The sequence below is a fragment of the Lampetra planeri genome, chromosome 2 (genome assembly GCF_965212315.1).
Source record: "Lampetra planeri chromosome 2, kcLamPlan1.2.h2, whole genome shotgun sequence".
Lineage (NCBI taxonomy): Eukaryota > Metazoa > Chordata > Hyperoartia > Petromyzontiformes > Petromyzontidae > Lampetra > Lampetra planeri.
In genome coordinates, this window is record NC_136108.1 from 12524479 (window position 1) to 12546140 (window position 21662).

The 21662-nt window shown below is 42.3% G+C and overlaps 1 protein-coding gene across 4 annotated transcripts in view; it reads right to left on the reverse strand.

Moving 5' to 3' along the window:
* LOC144728293 (protein TANC1-like) overlaps window positions 1–21662 on the reverse strand; it is a 113514-nt gene that overhangs the window by 54246 nt on the left and 37606 nt on the right. For 2 of the 4 annotated variants that reach the window (XM_078607612.1, XM_078607638.1), the window contains 4 exons: window positions 17619–17729; window positions 15704–15766; window positions 8195–8310; window positions 2382–2580 (listed from right to left, as the gene is read on the reverse strand). In XM_078607612.1, the coding sequence (XP_078463738.1) occupies window positions 2382–2580; window positions 8195–8310; window positions 15704–15766; window positions 17619–17729 (489 nt within the window). The remainder of the gene's footprint in view (window positions 1–2381; window positions 2581–8194; window positions 8311–15703; window positions 15767–17618; window positions 17730–21662) is intronic. The other 2 variants (XM_078607621.1, XM_078607631.1) reach the window with 2 other exon arrangements.

Consider the following 21662-nt stretch of genomic DNA (forward strand, 5'->3'; position numbering starts at 1 on the left):
CTGTGTGCGTGCCTTCTTGCATATAAAGTGCTTCATTTTGTACCACACGTACGTGTGTGGGACAGCCAGTGTCTTTTTCATGTGAGATAAAAATCATACTGTGAAATGCAGTTCTGTGTCCAGCATGTTATTCTTAAAATGGCATGGCAACTGTGTGTAAATAAACGGTACTAAATAATTAATCACTCACTTTTACAATCCATTTACAAGATGAAATTGTACAACGAATGTTCCAAAATGCTGAACGTTTAATGACACGCTCACAATTATCACAGGAAAATCCGATCTTCCTTTCTGTTAAAACCTTCATTGCCATGATATACAGTACTGCCAGAAAGAGACAGGCGTGTAACTAAATGGTACCACAGATCCTTTATCCTTGCTAAAATCACTGGTCAAATTGCACTACTTCAGACCTCGTAAGATAAAATAAATCGTTTAAGTCTCATTTTATATATTTTAAAGTGATTTGTTTACCTATAATTTGCACTCCTATTGTGCGTGTCAGTATTGTTTGTTGTAACGTTCTGAACTGCCTCCACTGGACATCTGTGAAAGAGCTTTATAGCTCATCGGATTCCTCCGGTATAAATAACATTTCTGATTCTGATTCATATTTGCCTGCGAAGCTGGCAGTATTCAAACAAAGGACACTGGTGACACTAAATTCTGACCAGACAATCAATCCATTATCCTATTGAAAACCTCTAAAATAAATAACATACCTACCCCCTATTTACTTTGGCTGCACCCAACACGACAATGTAGACTTGACAACAGAGCAGCAATATCACCACTGACTGTTCTAAAATGAAGATATCCCATCATACGCGGGTTACTCGCAATAACCTACCTGTCAGTCAGTCAGTCGACACATCACCCTACTCCTTTTAAGGGTGCTGCTGATATCAAATATCAATCATCATTTTAGTTGCCGTATCAGCATTCCATTATCGTGAATTTATACAGGAAACAAAATTGCATTCAGGAATCGGTACACAATTCCGGCAATGAGTAGGATATAAGAGGCTTTATCGGGAGTTTTCATCCCTTATGATTGATGGGCTATCAGTTGAAATGTCATTTTCTTTTTCTTGCCTCAAATCACTTTCATTCCATCGGTCTTAGCTCAAATATCAATCATCTCGACCTAAGAATCGACTCGAGTATTGCTTTTTTAAACGTGTAGAACTACTGTGGTGTTATATTGCATTTATTTTGTGTACAGTAATTGCCTAGCTGAATTAAACAGTGCTGTAAGACCTGCACACGAGGGTACCTAACCGCTGCGATGTCAGTGGCAGTATATAACCAAAAGAAGGTGCGTGCTAATAAAAATACACTTGCTACGCTGCACCACGATTTTATGAAAGTCGTAATTATGGTGGCAAACAGGGTTGTAGACAATTGCCAGTCAACCTCATCAAAACGGGGCCAATTAGTGAGAGCGTATTTTTCCCAAGGTCTTAATTGCGATGTTAAAAGTCACTGTTGTACACCTTCACAAAAACAATTCACAAATATATATACACACGCACATTGAGAAGCCAAATTGAAAAATGCACAGCCCATTATGATTTCCTATCAGAATTCTTTATAAAGGCGGCCCCAAATGCTTTTAAATTTATTGGCGAATAAAAAGGCAGACGAGCAGACCCCGTCTCAAAAGGAAATTTTATTTAGTGCAGGCTACCATTCATTAAACTCGCCGGTAGCAGGCTGGCCAGAAACCCCATATTTCTATTCTCACCTCGACCTGCTCCTGGCATCAATGAAGCACTCGTAATCATTTCTGTGACATTTAGAGAGCTGTGTCGCCCGACCTCGGCATTACGCTGAAAGCCCCCGTTGTCTGGAACACGAGTCTGCAGTGGTCATTATTCTCGAGGTGGTGCTCACTCTGAGCACGATGATATTTTTTTTGGAAGCCCTCTCTCTGACAACCCGAAGATGTGAGACAATGTGTAAAGACAATGTTATTGTATACCTTCATCTACTTGTAAATAAACCATCTAATTTTGCGAGCGGTATTACCACGTTCATAAATACAATGCAATGTATGAATAAAATATTTATACTGGGATATATAATTCGCATGTACGAGGTACCAGTCCCCTTTTACAATTTGTTAACCTAAAATTATGAAGCACGTGATGGGCATTTTTTGTCACAACTCAATTAAAGAATCAACTATTTTAAGAAGGTGTGAGCCCATTAAGGCTAAATGTTTATTGTGCAATCCATTGCTCTGAGAGACTCATCCTGTCCATGCGGCCCTCATTATTCACTCTCGGGCGAAAGAGACAACAGCAGCGGTAGAATAACGAGCGCAGTGGCACGTCGACGTTAGCGAGCCGGTGAACACGGGCGGCGCCGCTCACCGATAATGCCGCTGTCCTTGCTCTCCAGGGTGGAGCTGGCGCTGCCCACGCTGCTGTAGGGGCTGCCCTTGCTGGGCGGCGTTGGCTTGGAGCCCCCCGCGGGCCCTCCGTGCAGCGTGGAGCAGGGGCTGCCCGTCCCGGGGGAAGGGGATCCGCTCGTCAGGGTGGAGCACGGGCTGATGCCACTGACTGCCGATGGCTACACGAGCGATGGGCGGGGTGGGGGGTTGGCGAAGAAGCACAGTGGGGGCCACTTCGGTCAAATAACCTCAGCTATCCACTCACTACACCGGTCACCACCCTATACACTATCGCTGCCGCACCTGAACATGCACTTGTTTTCACGGTTCCTTGCAAGCTGAACACTTTCAGCACAAAACTGTCTGGCCAGTTGGAAGAGTAGGCCAAATACCTTCTAAGGTGGCTCTCCACAGCTCCTTCCAGTGGAGGCCCTTCTACCAAAACTTGCATGTTTGAGCAAGCAATTGCAGGGATGCGCATTTACCTATCTTCTGGTTCAAGGTGGCTGCCAAAGCTCGTCTGGACTAATGTTAAAGAATCCTCCACTCAGTAGCCGTGTGTCATGGAAATTCAAAGATTAGAAGAAACCAGAACTTTCAATGAAACAGTAAGTAGATCACTTTAGGCTGAGGGGATGTTAAATTGCAGAGATTTAAACGGGTTTATCCAAAGCTGACTTAGTCATACCAAACACTGAAATTGTTCGATAATTTACAATAATGAATACATTTGCGATGTGATAATACCTTACAAATATGTGTCCATACACTACTTGATGACGGCCTACCAATGCTGTGTCAGTTGTGGGGGTATATATGGCCATACTTCACCATACTGGTCAATGCGCGTTGGTGAAGCAAGGGGGCCAGTCCCAGCTATCACTCGCCACTGATGTCAGCTGCAGTGAGGGATTTTACTCGGGCAGGTCACCATGAGATGCAGCGCTGGGCTCTAACCACTGCGCTACTGATCCCCTGTGTGATGCATATTATTGTCATGCATATTTGCTAAATAGGTCAGTATGTATAGAATACATTCTACCATGTAACACGAGGTTTAATGTGCATTTAGATGGGTTTTCTTAGACTTTTGTTGAATTGATTAATTCTCAAAAAATGGATGAACGCACGCAATTGTGAAGCAATTAGAGCAATCCGATTCAAACCAGTCCCATAACTTTTAAAATCTCACATGGCATTTTGAAAAAAATATTGAAAACCTGTTTTGTGTGATTGGCCCTTTCATCATAAAGTATATTTAGAGACTCAGATATAGATTGGAAGGGAATCAAAGCTCTCAACTGCTCCACAGGTTGAAAAGGCTACACACTCCATTATCTATAGAGTGTATGGGCCCCAGGCACCAGAAGTGGTGGGCGACTTGGCTGCACGAGCACCAGGCCCTGATTTAAAAACACTTTGATCATTTTGCTCAGTACCCAGCACGGCAGACAAGGCGTAAGGAAATGCTGCCCTCATAACATGGCGAGGACATCCCCCATCACAACTGACAAGAACGTCAGTCGCACGAGGAGTGAGGTGGGCAGAATACAACGTTCAGATAACCGAACATTTCTACGCCCACCGCCAGTCTCAGGACACATCGGTTCAAGTGGCCGCTGTGTCGTGGGCAAGGATTCCGGCAAAACAGTGCTGGCACTTGTGTCTACCCGCCGCCAACAGAGCAGATTGGGATCTCTGCTCAGCCATGCGCTTCACCTCCATTGAGCATCAGCAATTACAGTCATTACGATATTCATTGCTATGTTTGTTTCTTTTCCTGCAGGGATAGGTAAAATCTGATATTTTAATTAATATTCCAGTGGTCCTTCAAGAGGAATCCATTGTCAATAAAAAAAATTTTATACAATTTCTTTTCATTTTAATTCTGAAAAGAAAGTATTCACGGTGAAAGGCATAAGCAATTTATAAAATTATGTAATTTACGAAGGAACAATCTAATAGCATTAATAATAAGTATGAATATAATTGCTTGGGGAGGGAAAATAGCACTCCCATGAAGAAACAAAAACAGAACTCCCTTGAAGCAACTTTGAAACATCATTAACAAGAGCAGATGCTAAAGTCAACATAAGCCCATGTAGACAAATACAACCATGTTGGTATAGATCAAGTTAGATCCCTGTTGCCGTGCGCATATCTCTGCATTAGTCAAAGCCTTCATGAGTTAGTGATTACAATAGTAATATAATAAACAACCGCAACTCCACATTGTACTGAGAAACATTCTTTTGCAGGAAATTAAAATGCATAACAGCACAAGGCAAGACTTGCGAGCAAAAATGAAAACCAACAAACCTTTCTTTAGCGATCGCTTCGTCTTCCGCTCAACAAAAATTCGAAACCCGGACACCGTGTCTCGTGGAAGCGTCGTTCCCCACGCAGACCAATTATACAATTTTCTGCAGACGACGATGAGAAACGCATCCCCCCCTGCAGCGCCGAGCAGAAGGGGCGCTCGGACTGGACGCGCAACAGGCGGCAACAGGGGGGGCTTGGCTCGTGTGCGTGGCGTGGCGACGAGCTCTGAAGATTAGGAGCGCTTATCACTGCGGCGGCGCGTGAGAAGGGGCGTTTGTATGTTACGGCGAGGTGCGAGCCGTTTATACCATTGTGCATTATGCTCCTTGTTTGTTTACGCTTTAAACGTGGGCAGCCGTTGTGGTTTTATGAGCTCCTCGTGGAAGACGCCAGCACCGACTCACTCTGGGGCCATTGTGGATTGTCTCGTGATGTTTCCACGCGTGACCGAATTAAAATCTAACAGCGAACCTAGAAACCAATTGAACGGCAGTTGTCACGCCGTGTCATGCTAAGGCAAAACGGTCAGATTCAGAATAATATCTTTCAAATGTAACATTTGATTGCATTATTTAAACAACATTCTGTAGTTTATAGAGATCATAGAGTATTTCCGAGTGGCATGCATAAAACGTATCATTATTTTTCATTATGTGTCCAGTTATTTAGAAGCAAGAGGCGAAAAACTTGTGAGTGACCCTTCTCTCTCAGATGCCTGGGCAAACAACCCAGTCCCGTCCAAGGTTCACTATTTCAGCTCCGTTGTCATGCGGCGAGCCCAGTTTTACACATAGCAACGATCCTTCCTGTTGATACTGACGTTGCGGTCCTCACCGCCTTTGAACCTCGCAACTTGCGAGAGCCAGTCGGTTTGTTAATGTTTCGGTTAAATAAAACTTCAGGTCTCCCAAAAGCACCTCACTGTAACCAACCATCAAGTAACTACCTTGTTTATAAATATTCCCTAATAATATTACAATCATTAGTAGATTTTAAACTCAAGCTGCATTCTTTTTCTTTGGTACGGCAGGATGGAAAGTCAACAGTTTTTAAACGTGTTACAGTTCAATGCTACGTTTTTTAAGCAATCCAAAGTGGCAGGAGACACTGTATGGATTATAGCAACAATATGTAGGCTTATGGATTGATGAGAACATAGATTTTGAGCCTCATATTGAACACATTCATCTTAATTTCCAGCAAAGTCTGGGCTGTGATGTGCCACATTTTGTTTAAATGTGGCTAAAAATGAGCTGGCTCGAATTTACAGGCAGGAGCACAGCTTGAAATGGAAATTATGTTCAAACCTCTCGCTTGTACCACATGCAACTATGGAGACCTGATACAGAAACCCTGTCCTGTTAAGATACCCTTTAGTTTGGCTCACAGAATCCTATCGAAAGTCACTGAATGAAAACTTTTTATTAACCACCCAACAAACAACGGTATGCTTGATGATACATGCATGTAATATAGCTGCGAACTACCCGTGTTTACTATGGACTGCAATGTAGCCTCATATGATTACACAATTCGTCGTTGGATGCAGCTCCTTTCAAAAAACAAGTGCCGAATCAAGTGAAATCCTGATAAAGCTTTAGTTAACACTGCCAAATTCTGTCAGCTCACGTTAGAGTGAAAAAGAAAGCCTTACATTTCCCTTACGCGTAAAGAAAGAACCCGAACGGCGCTCTCACGGATGCTCTTTGTCTAATTACGCTTTGGAAACGGATGATTAATAGGGGGGCCTCTGGCTTGGCCTCCCGTGCGCCGCACAAAACAGTCTCTTGTATTCAGGTCAGCAACGCTGCCCGCGCGCTCACCCGCTCAACACACACTGCTCCTCACCACTGCCTCTCTCAAGCAGCGGCGCTCCCAGCAGAAACCCCGGCGAGAGCGTGTCGCTTGGGAGCAAGCGGGCGAGCGGCGCGAGGCATGGCGACAACACGCGCTATTTAGGGGCCATCCATTGCGTAGGTACGCAAAAATCTGTATAAAAATTGGCCCCTCCATCCCTCACTGTATGAACGCGTACTTTTTACCCCCCCCCTCCTTACCTGCGTACGTACGCTTGACGCACCCCCCCAGAATCCTATAGAACGGCCGATATTGAATCCACGCAGAAACGATCAATGATTCATAATATCAACGTGTTTAAGCAACCAGATAGTCCACAGCCGGACTATCTAACTCCTCATTTGAAGGCCAATGTAGACAATTTATTATCGAGGCTTCACCCCCCCCCCCTTTTCAATGCGGACGCACATTGTCAGTAGACCCCCCCCCATACGCAAGCGTACGCATTTGGGTTAACCCCCCCGTCTCCCCTACGTGCGTACGCACTAACTGGATGGCCCCTATGCGGCCCGGCTGTTGCACGTCGGAGCGAGAGCCAATACGAACGGAGCGGGAAAGAAATGAGAAACACAGTCCCGTTCACCCAGCCCCACCCCCACTGCCCTCATCCGTGCCGTAAGTGGGCAATCGTTGCCAGTGCAGTCACGTAGAAGGTTGTTTTACTTTGAATAGTATATTTTTTATTCTTCTTCTAAACACAAACCCAAAACCCCCCAGTGTTTGTAGTTCGCCTTACATGTTTTAGAATGGCAGGTTTTGTACGTCACACAACTTGCGGTTAATCACCGTGTACGCATAACCTAAGCCGCTCGCAGCTAAACTGTGGCGTGCCGCAGAACCGTTCCCTGTTAAAAACAGAATATGACAAGGTTTACACAAGCGCGCTTAGCCATTACACTATATGTCTGCACACCTGTGATGAGTTAGGCTACATTTAAAAGCCTCACCTTTAGAGAAGCCGTTCAGGGAAGGCAGATTTCACCCATAGTCGCTTACCTCCATGCAGAAACCAATAACTAGACATGTCATGTCCGACTGAATTACAGTTACGTGATACTTCCCCCATGGTAATGCAGGCGAGGCTGGCAGAATTTCAACGCGCACGGAGCTTAACAGCAACAGTTTTCTAAAAGCTCACAATCTGGGACAGTGCAAAAAAAGAGCTTACACGTCAGAACGGTTACACAATTAAGTGGGCAAGACAGCGGTAGCCAGGGCAAAGCTGTTGTTGTCAGGTTTAATCTCAAGTGTATAACATACGTGATGTATATTTTTATTGCATTAAGCCTGCCATGACAGCGGCACAAGTGAAACGATTCCTAGGATTAATGCTTAGGATTCAGGGAATGTTTTTGACTTGGATATAACCTTCGACTCTCCTACAAAGTGGATTGGAACAAAACGAGTCACTTCAGAAGCGATTTGTAGCTTGCAAGCATATTTACACAAAGCGGGATTTTTTTTTTACAAACGTGCATGACAAAATGCTATGCAAATCAACAAGGCAGAAACAATAACACAACCATTGCATATCCTCAACGCTGAGAATACACGCCCATTCACATATCAACCCCAACATACCACATGTGTCGCAGTGATCGAGGATGTACGTACCTTTGTGTCGGCTCTCTCGGGGACACTACACGCCGCTGCCTTGCTTCCCAGCAGGAGTCCCAGGCGCGTCATCAACGCGTCCGCAGTCTCCTGGACACTGCACTCCTTCTCCGCATCTGCCAACCCATCGTGAGACAGGGCCGCTCGATCAGTTCACCACAAGCCATGAAGCAAGGAGCAAAGAAGAGATCGGACGACTGGTCAATCGTGTCGATTGATTGACGAAAATAATCCACTGTATAGTAATAGGTTTTTACCCTTTCAACTGGTACAAAAACTGACACCTTTATACAAGGCATCATGTTTTCAATAACCACAACACAAGCAGTCAAAATGCAAACAAAAAGAAACAACTCTGATGATGATAATGATATGCACTGTCCTTGAAGTTGATTGGTCCACACCCGAGACAGCTTTTCTTAGAGCCTAGTCTCCATTGGTGTTGGACCAGATGACGCCAAAAGGCGTACAACTCAAAGACAGCGCACTATCAGAGTATTGAGAGCTCGGGGTAAGCATTTACACTATGAGACCTCCTTTACCAGTGGCAAAATATAGTAATAGGTTTTTACCCTTTCAACTGGTACAAAAACTGACATCTTTATACAAGGCATCATGTTTGCAATAACCACAACACAAGCAGTCAAAATGCAAACAAAAAGAACAACTCTGATGATGATAATGATATGCACTGTCCTTGAAGTTGATTGGTCCACACCCGAGACAGCTTTTCTTAGAGCCTAGTCTCCATTGGTGTTGGACCAGATGACGCCAAAAGGCGTACAGCTCATAGTGAGAATAATCCACTGCTTTGTTTGTGGTCCATTACTCAGGCCACTTTAAACATGATGGCCGCCACCATATCCAGCCTCCCAAATAGGTGGGAAACCTACAAGCGAGATGTGGCAGATGACATCACCAAGCCCCAGTGGCATACGTGGAGAATGTATTGAGAACATCAAACCACCAATCGGCAGAGTAATCAATACTGTATATATTCATATTCATCAATGTACAGCCCTTTTGTCAACCAAATACTGCACTGGGTGAGGCACTCCCAATGCCGTGCACGTCATGGGTGTTATTTGACCATACTTCACCACGCTGGTCATAGCGGATTGGTGAAGGTTCAGTAAATCAATGGATTTTCTGCACCGTCCTGTGCTGACGAATTAACAAGAACGCTTATAACACCTGTTCATGCATAGTGGTCACCCACGCAAGCACAATCCAGACTTAAACCTGCTTGGCTTATGATATCCAACGGGACTGAGAGCACATTCCAGGTGATTCCGCCATCGACACGTCAATTTATGTAATGTACTTTAAAAAGTAGAATCTTAAATGAAAATAACCGAATAAAACATATAAAAATTAAATAATCATGTAAAGTTATTTTACAGAGATGATGAATACAAAAAAATACAACAAAGACTAAAACTAAATGAAGTGAAGCAATTCACGCTACTTTTTATTAATGTTGAAATCTGCTACTTCACGGATGGTTGACTGCCTTGTTCATCTAAAATTATAGTAAGGAAAACCACATAAGTGAAGAAATCCTGGAAGCAATATTTATGCAATACATCTGTGTGATTTAATGTAAATGTCCAAGTGTTGTGTTATAATACTGAAATTTCATGAAAAAAATTCAGTTTCATCAGCCATGGTAAATCCACTACTGGATAAAGTAGTTCCCCAACCTGCCCACATAAAATGTTGTCGCTCTACAATTTCCCGAAGAATATACATTTGAATTTTTTAAAAACTAATTTACAGCCCTTTGTCAATCCACCATTAGCCGAAGGACCACCAGTGCTGTACCAGTTGTGGAGGGGTAGTTTCACCAGATAGTGTGGCTTGGTGAAGTGGATTAAGGGGCCAGTGTGCAAACCAATGAGTGAACTACGGCTCCACCCAACCTTGATATTTACAGCATGATCATTCTCTCAAAGATGAAGGTCAGGATTAGAACCAAAAAGCTGTGCTCAATAAAGGTATCGCTGAGGAAATGTTGAGGGGAAACATTCCGATCAACAAAATACAAGCCGAGAACACACATTTTTAACTGTTGGCGAAGCAAACTATTTTGACCATGCTTGCATTCACGCTGCCCTGCAGAACGAGGAGCCACCCTTTTACTTCAGTGCTGCCCAGTGAACAGGTGGAAGATCCCTTTCTTAAAGAAACATTTCTCACATTCTTCAAGGGTGTGGCATAAAAACAGCTGGTAACGCTCCATCGTCTTCCAGGCCCTCCTTCCGTACCCGCGTTTACATCGCCAATTTTGAATGTTCGTGGGTTGCTTTTGGCGAATTTTTCATTTAATGATTAAATATATTTCTTGCCAGCTCTCCTGTGCCAGAGCTAAAGTATTGCAAAATTGAGAAACGCTAAGTTTGAATGTATAAATACTTGAGCCCTCCCTGCAGAACAAATAGTACTGCTATGTTACACACAGCCACTAGAATTCCTGTCCAGCTTAACTTACAGAAATTATAAATCTTCAAATATTAGCCTTCCTGTTGATGATGTGAGGATTTTAAATAGCAAGAAAGCTTGTGGAAATTTAAAATCCTTTCAAGGCTATGCTGTCAACAAGTTATCAATTATACTCCGACATGGTGCACTACTTTGAGATACACATTAGTGGACAATGGTCGATAATAGCTACCCACACATTATTGTCTGTATTTTAAAGATATATTTGCAGCCACATAATTGGACTGAGCTTGCCAAGCGACGAAGTATATCGAATGTTTTTTTTTTGTACTCTTCCACAAAGCAAAGGCTGCATTGACAAATCCAGGCTTCCTGTTCAAGGACACACAATGAAAAATTGCTCCATTTCTAATTTTCACGACAAAAGGTAAGTGGGGACCCACTTGTCCTGTGATTACTACGTGGCAATTGAATACATTGTTCAGGTTCTTTGAAGTATGGATAAAGACCATGTGCATGGAATAGTAACTTGGACATTTTGCGAAAACATGAATTGTACCAACCAGAAATCTATTTTTTTATTTTGATGGTTGTTTTTCTCCTTTCACAGGTTTAATAGAAGCATATTTAGTGCTATCAGAGTGATCAAAGCAATGTTTTGACACATTTCTGTCAGCCTCTTTCAGAGCCTCCACTGCAAATCAGGTGGTGAGTGAGAGACCCACAATAAAAGGTTTGGAATTCAAATCCTGGTTTCAGAATCAGAATATTTGTTTGTAGTGGTTTGGGATTGTCTTAGCCCATCATCTCTTCAGGGTCTATAAAATTAGAACCACTTTGTGGGGATGTCAACAGTGGTTGTTCCACAAATAAGCTGGGCCCTTATCATAGGGATGTGGAATGTCCACCACCGACTCAGATTAGCACAGACGCAAGGGTCATTTGAGCAGAAAATCTCTGACTTTTTGAATGCGAAACTAGGGCCGCACAAATGGTGCCAATTAATAAAAAATATACAAATGCTATCTATGGGACCTTTTTTGCCAGTATCCAAAATGATACAAAAAATAAGAATAGATTTTAACCTTTCTGGCAATAAAACAGGCGTTAAGATGTTCAAATACCAAATATATACACCTCTTTGCTCGGCATTACATCTGCATTAACCACACATACTTGTGGCAAAATATGCAAAAAAACCGTGCTCTGATAATTATTTAATATATGCATTGTCTTTAAACTTGATTGGCCTGCACCAGAGACAGCATTCTTCATGGCCTTGTCTCACTAGTATGAGACCAGGGAACGCCAAAAGGCAAAAAGTACAAAAACAATGCAAGTGTCAGAACACTTACAGCTCGGGTCGAGCAGTTATAATGCTGTGACATTATCGGAAAGGTGTTGACAATAAAATAAAAGAGAATGTTCTAGCCACATTTAGAAATAACAATTCAAACATTTCTGCCAATGAGAACACACGTGCCAACAAGGACATTTAATTGATTTTGATGTTGAAGTTCTGTGCAAAACCAGTTACTACTGGCCAATACTAAGTAGATAATCTATCGAAATTGAGAGAAATATAAATAATTTTAACCGTTCGAATAACTACAGGCTTAGTGCTGCTTGGAAGCGAATCATCAAATGATACATTGTTTAAATGCATGCCTATACAGGCCACCATACGTCAATGGGGATCACCTGTGAGCAGACAATCACAGGTACTGCTATTTTATTGCTTGTGAGCCCTTCCCACGTGAAGGGCTCACACGTGACATCATCACATCTATCCTCTACTTATGGAACGAAACAGGACGATTTCTCCACAAATCTGGCTGTCGCCTGATGAAGCTCGTTGTAATTATTGGCGAAACGTCGTACTCAGATTGTAAATGTTGTGGATTTGCTCTCCAACACACCGGTGTGCTGTACTAGTAACGAATTAGCATGTTCTGTTTACGTGACAACCCTTACTAATTGAGTGTGTTGGGTGGTGGCGGGTTTAACGACACATTTATATTCATGTGATCTAACCCAAAAAAAACTATATTATGGAGTTATGAAGAGGTGTATAATTTGTATTTTATGTATCAATCTGAATCATGAACAACTAATTTTACAGAAACCATGGAGGTACACATTTCCACTCTTTCAGGATTGCTGTCTGGTAATTTGGTATCAAGCTAGTTAGAAAAATCGTTTCAGGCCGATTTTGTGGACAAAAGGGAATTTTATATGACTGGTGCCCCAAAAAATAATTGAATAAACTACATCATCCTCAAAAAAACAATTATACACATGAGTTGACCAATATAATTCTTATATGAAATATTATAAATGTGTTAAAACAACACATGCAGGTAAAATACTTGACAAGCCACTCAATTGTAAGAATGAATTTGCTATATCCAGGGACATTAAAAACCAAGAATGTCTTTCTTTATATTTGGCTGGAATAATGCCACTATTCCAATAATGGTGTTGCTCTTGAAGCAACACTTCAGACAGCACCATGTGGCTGTTTTATTATTACTTACAACCTGACTGGCATGAACGCTCAAGTTGTTGTACTTTTTACATTTTTTATGTTTGTGGTGCAAGCTAGCTCAGAGAACAAAAGCTTCAAAGCTCAACTTTTGCAAGGCATGCAGCGATTCCTCAAATTGTGATCTGAATTAGCTTTGGAGATAGATGACCAAAGGATGCCTGATCAAAACAACGTACAAGGTCCTGTGCCACAACTGGCAGGCATAATGAATACTTGGGCATTTGAAATATGTACAAAAACGAGCGTTAGAACATAAAAAGAATGCAAAAGCGTTTCAAAGGATTATAATCTGGACAAACCAGTATACTCTGGAGTGTCATTTTATATTTTATATATAGCCTTGAGCACAGGAGCAATGCTACAACAGCTGCATTAAACAGATGAGCCGCATGCTGGAATGATACCACTTTCTAAGCATTACAAAACCAAGCAGGTCAAGGGACATTATGATGGCAATCCATCATGAGCACCCAGGCTGGCAATAAAGTTGGGAATGCAAACAACATCACGTAATGAAGCGCTTGAATCATCTAACCTTATTTGACTCAATTTAACGTCTTAGAAAACGATGCCACATAAATGAGGCAAGTACAGTATATATAAAAACCCGCATGTGAAACTATTTAATATAAGGAGGTTGGAAGCAGAGGCTTTGTAAAATTCACTTTCCTTTCCTGGTGAGCTTAAACAAACTCCCCAGTCAATGCCCTAACATGGCCTGCATATATATACTCACTCCAACATACCAAGCATTTCTTTGAACCTTGTTCCCATTTCACAATCCTTCAAACTCAGTCTCCTCCCTCAAGACAACAGCCCTGCTTCAAACAATAACCAATGCGGCCAATCGTACCAGCTGACTAGAAAGCACTGCTGGTTTAGGATGCTAATTTTTCACAGGGACACAAGATGTGTGTGCTGTTTTCCTCGGTGTCAGGTGGGAAGAGATATTATTGTAATAATAATAACATTTCACGATGTCTTCTCTCTCCCATTTTTTCCTGCTCTAAAGGTCATCTCGAAGGTGTACAATACCACAGACTAATGTAATGAGGTCTATGAAATCACATGACAAGAGGCAGACTTGGGCAGACTTTTAACCAGCCACAGGAAAATCTTCCTGTGTGCATGGTGTGAGCGCGCCACAGTGCGAACATTGCTTTGAGGGGACATAACACGAACTGAAAATCACATTTTTAAAGGACAACAGCAATATATTTTTCAAGTTGACCCAGTTAATTAAATACTCATGAAATATCTTGATAAAAAATACATTTGAATTAATGGAATAAGATTCTGGATAAAAACAGAATACACACTGTACAACATTTTGTCATGACGGCAATAGAAACAATTGGCAATTGACTAATCATTTGAAATGAATGTACTTACCTTGAAGAAACATAAAAGCCAAATACAAAACAATGAAATAAAATGCATGCACAATTGCTTTAATAATATCGGAAATTGTAATGAGATTTATTTTACACACGATGTTTTCACTATAAGAACGGGTGGTCCTCAGTCTGCCGGCCGTCTGCTTTCCGGTCACGGCGCAACTGTGGACTCCTGCGCATCCTGCAGCTGCAGAACAATGTCCAGCAGATGAACGAGCCTCTGCACATCAAAGGCGCATTTTGGCTGATATCACCACATGCCGCACATGCTCGGTGGGAACCCTCTGTCAGACAGACGACGCTTTAAAAACATCCACCGACTTGAATGCACACTTTCAATGCCAAAAGCTCAATGGTGGAACTGGCACAAAGCAAAGGGACCAGCGGCAGGAATTTTGAAGCACTCGAAATGAATAATGCAAGGAGCTGTTTGTTACACGTAGATTATTTTAAGCGACGAATTGGAGCGGAGGAGGCTTGCAACACGCCGATCTGTTGTGCAAGCCGAAGCCCCCCCAAGGGCTGCATTCCGCTAGTGTATTTACACTTGACGGCGGAGGCACGACCACCCAAACGAGTGAATTACTACTTGCAGCTGACTTTCCTGTGCTCACTCCCCCCCCCCCGTGCATACGCAATGCGTGCACAGACATAATATTTCTATCCGTCAATTTTCTGTACTACTGTGTGCAAGAAATTGATTTGTATCCACTTATGTAGTTTCTACACTGCAAGTCAATGATGAATGCTGCCTTAGCAGCATAAATGCTAGGAACCTGTAAAAGGCAACATATGCAACGTATGTAGTCTTCTGCTACTTTCATGACGATATATGAATGAATAATAATCGCATGATAGCCCAGTGGTGAGCAAGCTCGTCACATTTTGAACAGAGATTATGTTTCAATTCCCACAACCGGCCAGTAACGCTGCAGGGCATTAGCAAAACTCACCTTCCATCAGCTATACAGAGGAATGCTAAAGGACCTGTGTAACAATCACAGCAATGGGACACTTGTGTCAAAGTCACAGCCAATATCCCAAACGTGAAAATGAACTACATGTACCTCATATGTAAAAAAAAAAGTAATGTTCGTGCATGGGCTCTCACGTCTCCCTTACAGAGTAAACACTGCATCTCCACGGGCTTTGATCTGATTCCAAAGACATCAGATGAAGGTAAATCTGAAAACAAAATTGAAATAATACATAATACAGTACCCTATGAATAATGTTCACTTAATGTCAAGGTTTCTCGTGCCAAGTATTGTTGACCCAAGTAACCCATTTTCAAAAGAGACTTGCAGTCTCAATGGGTTATCAACTGTTAAAATAAAGGTCTACTATTGGTCGAATAAAACACTGTATTCAATCGTGGGTGATTTTTTTCTTATCAAACTAGATACTAAATATAAAAAACATAGGCAGGAAAAAACAAAGCACGAGTCATCATCAGCCATGTCTATCCACTGCCTCCCTATATCATCGCCATTCCTCAAATATTAGCAGACCTATTTACTAAGTATTTAGACGTAAATGAAATATGTGAATTGTGGAATGAGGCTTCAATTATTTGGCAAGTCAACAAGGAAGACAACATTGATTTGAAGATTTAAAGACCCATTATCCTCTTAGCAGACTCCAAAAAAACTATTCACCAAGATAACATAACTACATAACAGTCAATATATAGGCCAACCAACCACAACAGCAAGGTAGTTTTACAAAAGGTTTCTCTACCATTGACCATATAAAGACTATCGGATAAGATTCTGGAAGAAACGAATTAATATAAAATACGACTTTGCCTAACTTTGTAGACTATAAAGGGCATTTGATTCAGTGCAAAAAGATGCACTTATCCAACCTCTTACAAACCAATGCTATCATTAAAAAATTATAATCAGAACCATTTATACTGATAGGACAGCTACACTGAGATTGCTTAAAGTAACCAATTATAAATTATAGGAGGATTCAGGCAAGGAGACACATCCTCACTAATGCTATTCACAGAGACACTCAAATGCATTATTGAAGTACCAAAGAGTAATTCCAAAATAGATATCCTGGCTCCTGCAAGAGATGAGGAACTTCCTCATCTGGCTAAGGATCCCCATTAGAGATGAGCTACTGTAGAGAGACACCATGACACAGAAAGATATAATACGGTCACAGTGAGGGCGCTGTGACTTTTTGAAATTCCATTCCCAAAATGTTTTGACCATCCCTCCTCCTACACAATGCAGGCACGAACAAATCATTATTCTGATCCTTTATGTAAGCTCACTGAGATGTACCAACTGTTCTGCAAGGAAAAATCTTGAAACGTAAAAGAAATATGCTTATGTATAGTGTACAAACATAGGTGCCTCAACAATATGGATATAGAGACTGTTGCTGCTGATGAACATCTGTTAAAGTAAGTTCGGCAACATGAACGTGTTGTTTGTCAGCATTATGCTCAGCCATATTTGTCTCTCCAGTGCTAATGTTTACACACAGGCCCCAAAACTTTATTGAAGGCCGAGTTAATAAAGGCGTTAGTCAGGTACGAATGAACGCCACTAATATAATCAATCCATCGCCATGCATCACACCCAGTTCACTGGGCTCTTCGCGCAGCTTGCTAACCACTACACCACCACTTTGTGTGCTCAAGCACCCACAAAGATCTACCATATAGCCTTTAACAGACTGTGGGGGCAGGTGCTGTTAGGGAGCACCTATGAAGGCCGGAACGGTACACGAGGGGGTGGGTGGCTAACACCACACCCGACTGCCTTTGTCTCCCCAATAGCGATGCTCACACACCAGGTACGTATTTGAGGCTGAGTTAACCTATGGGAGGCCCAAGACCGGTGTTGGCCATGAGCAGGAATAGAACTCAGCCGAGTTCGCAGCGCACCGCGCTAACCGCTACACTGCCGCTCCCCACGCATGCGCGCACACACACGCGGGTGCATAACAAGTACGTGCACAATTCTTGTTTTAAATGCACTCATTTTTTATACAGTAAATAGAAAGCACTTCTTACCATGCAGGAAAAGCCCAGCTCCTTCTTTTATCTCAGTTGAAATTGCTGGCCCCAGCTTCGCAGACTCTGGAACCCTGGGGACTTCTGCATACTTTGGCTTCTGGGCAGGCACTGTTAGAGAAGAAACAAGTTTGAGTTTTCTTTAGAATCCTTTCTCTATACATATCATTTTCAACGTGCGTGACTTGCACCTTAATACAGCGACAGAGGCCTGCTTTATTACGTTCAACCACACTGTTTAAACAGCTTAACGTGAGACATCATACACAGATATGTGGGACGAATGTCTTGCTTGTTCAAATGGCCTCCTCTTTGCCAAGGAACACACCATTACTATCTTAGATCAACTTAGGAAATGATAAATTAATAAATAACATGCTATCTGCGTCTTATTTGAACACCTGCTCTTTCTATTACAATTTCAGAGCCGAGCCTTAATTTAAAGATACATAGCATGACTTTTATATGTAACACAGTATGTGCCTTTGTGTCCCAACGATATCGCTGAATTAGGAAAATTATCTGTAATTGCTTAATTGTCCATTCCTGAGTGCTTGCAGAAACTAGGTGCCCCCAGTTCTCCAATTCTGAGCTGCAGGGACAAACATTTCCGAAATACCTGGCACACGGATTATTTAAAGCCAGGCGTGTTGTAAAACTGGCAAATGTTACACTATGAATAATACATGTGTAACGTTCGGAGATCACAATACATTTACTGAAAATAAAGCAGTACACACTGCTGTGAAAGTACTATTGACAGCTGCTGCAATAGAAGCGTGGGTGAGCACTGTGTGGGCCATGCCTGTGGCGGAGGTGAGACGTTCCAGGATGAATTAAATCGGTGTCAGTTAACGTGCAAAAAAACCCATTGTGGTTATGCTGTATTAATACTTTACACACATAGCAAAGGTGCCACAATAAAAAAAGGCTGCATTACGATATGCATTTATATGTTTTAAAGTATGTACGCTATATCTATCGTCTCTATAATGCATGCCTTTGTCTCTTGAGGAATGTTAATGGTCTTGCTGCAGAGACTATGCTGGAGTGTTTTCCTTGACTCAAATTAATGACAGGGTCAGCTCCGAATGGTTGAATGGACAAACTCCAATTAGGAGTTATGTTAACGCTCTCCTTGTGCGAGAACTTTGTTTTCAATACGGTGCCGCTGACAGAGCCGGAGACGAAAGCCCTTTTCTGCTATGGCCTCACGCACCTCGGAAGACACGGTCGTTTACGCCTCCCTTCAGCTGTCCATTCATCCACGCCATAGGGTGCCCCGGATGCCCCAGCGTTTCTCATTTCTCTCCACTGGTGGCCCCGAAAATAAAGCGATGCTTTATATACCCAGACGCCTTGAACTCTACAGTGTACCGTCACTCGCATTTCTATTACTCCCAGTGTTATTTAGCGTCATGTTAAGACAGTAATTTCAATGAATGAAATTGTAACTGGATAAAAAAAAAATCTATATTTTTCATCAAATTGTATCCCGGGATATTGATACGTCTGTACAATTTTTTTTTTGCGATAGCACATGTCATCCCCATTTATGTAATGGATTTAGTTTTTTAAGCAATTCGGGTACTCTTTTTTATTAAGTCTCTTTCAACCAAATCAATCTAAAGCATTCCATTGGAAATATAATTCCTCTGTCAGATTCAATGTGTCTGAACTCGCAAGCGATTGACTGAATTGCACGTATTGTATTGCTTCATTGCCGAAAATCTGAGAGGCTGGCATTACCAAGCAACATTGTTTAGCATTTGCCTTCTTCACGCACCTTTATGTCACATTCAACAATATTGCAAAGCTCAAACATTTAATTAAAAAACCCCTGACTATCATAGCAAGACATGGTATATAGAATATTGCCATTACTGCTCTAAATTTTATGCACTGTAAAACGGTGTCTGTCTTTGGTATACAATGCATAAATAAGTTTAATAATTTGAACAGTTGTGTCATATGTCTGCAATTTTGCTCTCAGCAATTTTATTGTCAGCAGCAGATTTAATTTATTCACCCATTTAATTTGCCCTGTGCTTTGCCAGTTCATAATACTGCTTAATAAAGTGCAATGGTCTCTCATCACGTTTTCAATAATGAAAGAAATGCAGCTTACTCTAGCGATATAGAAAATGAGCCCCTTAAACACAGTGTACACTGTATTTCATCCCCTCACACAACCCCCCAATAGGATACCTGGGGAATTTTAAACGCATTTTTCTTCAGCATTCATACAAAAGAAGCCTTATGCCGCAAGTGCCGTGTTCCATGCTGCGGGCCCTTGTGGGGCAAATTAGGTGGCATACCTTAGAGAGAGCACAGGGGCAGCTGCCATAACAGCAAGGTTGTTAACGCAAGTTTATTAACGGTTCGATTTTGCTATGATAAACAAAGGTTCTCTTAACAAGCACAGATTTGACGACGCATCGATTTAGAACGATTCTCGAGCGCCCACGAAACACGTGTCGAATCGAACGTGCAAGTAATTGATGTTATGGTATATTCTAATATTACATGAAGGCTAATGACATGTACACACATTTACTGATGAGACGAAAAAAGGGGAACGAGTCGGGAATTAAATTACGGTCCTGAATCATGACGAAACATCAAATCACGTGGGGGAAGGAGTTAGGGGGAGGTTAATTTTTACACCCAGAAGGACAAGATTATCTGGCAGCCGTGTGAGTTCGCAATAGACTTTGTGATCATTTCCACAGCAGGAAAAACAACACATTCCTGCGGAGGGAGCTGGTAGGAACGTTGGGTTGCTCGGTCAATGGCCAGGGTCAACGGCGGCGTGGTGTATTCCGCAAATATGCCCGACTGTGAGGGCGGGCACAAGCCGGCGTGAGTAGGTTAAACGTTGAGTTTTATAAGGGCATCACGGGGTAACCAGCCCCTCCCCACCCAGCCCCACCCCTCCCACCCAGCCCCACCCAGCCCCTCCCCACCCTCCCCTGCCCACCCAGCCCCTCCCTACCCAGCCCCTCCCCACCCAGCCCCTCCCCACCCAGCCCCTTCCTGCACGACGGACGGACACAATAATCCCCTGTGGGCTGGTGTAACCAGGAGGTTCCTACCAGTATAACACGACCACTGAATTAACTATTTTTAAATGAAAAAAACCTTCAATAAATATGAAAAGTACAATCTCAACTCCAAAGAGTCCAGAAACAGCTACATGACAGTATTCAGTGTTGTGCAGGTTAATATTAAAAATGCATTCCAACGCGGAGCTAAACATTACTGGGAAGTAACGCATACAAGCAGCAGCGAAGCAGGAAATGTGGTCCCTGGTCACAATTGGCAAAAAAAAAAACACCGGCCACGTGTTCGTGTTCCTTGAATTCATTATGGTGAAGGCTAGTACCGGTGTCCTTCGAAAAACATCGAGCTCTGGAACAAGTGAAGCATGTGCTACATACCAAAAATAACAAAAAAACTACGACGTTTCGATCGCAACACAAGCGGTCGTCTTCTGAAAAGTCGTAGTTTTTTGTTATTTTCTTTGACCCTATCTACGTGACTTTACCGAAAGACCCAAGAACATGTGCTACATGTTGTTATGCGACTCATATTTCGCGTCCGAGGTCACAGTTTATGCGATTTTACATTTTGTACTCTTTGCGAACATTAAGCGCCAAACGGCTTACCTGGACAATGGCACCATGCACTGGTTACGCATGTTCAGCGTAGATTATTATTTGAGCTAGTGGTTCAGACAGGCGTACAGACCAAAAACTTTTTTTAAAGAAAGAACAAAGCACTTAACCATTTCCAGGATGACTGCAAGTTGCAGGGTGGGTCCTGTTCACCGCTAAATCTCAGAACGCGCAAGCACTTCAGTGTTAATTTTATTTAGAGGCATAGCGCTGCTGTTATAAAAACATTGAACTCACTGCAGATAACTGCAGCGACACGACCGGACTTTAAGAGGTGTGGGGGAGCCTCGGTACCGATAAAGTAATTTTATCTTAAGTTTTTCTTCAGGTTCCATTCCGTTGAAGTCAACGGAAGAAAAACTGATGA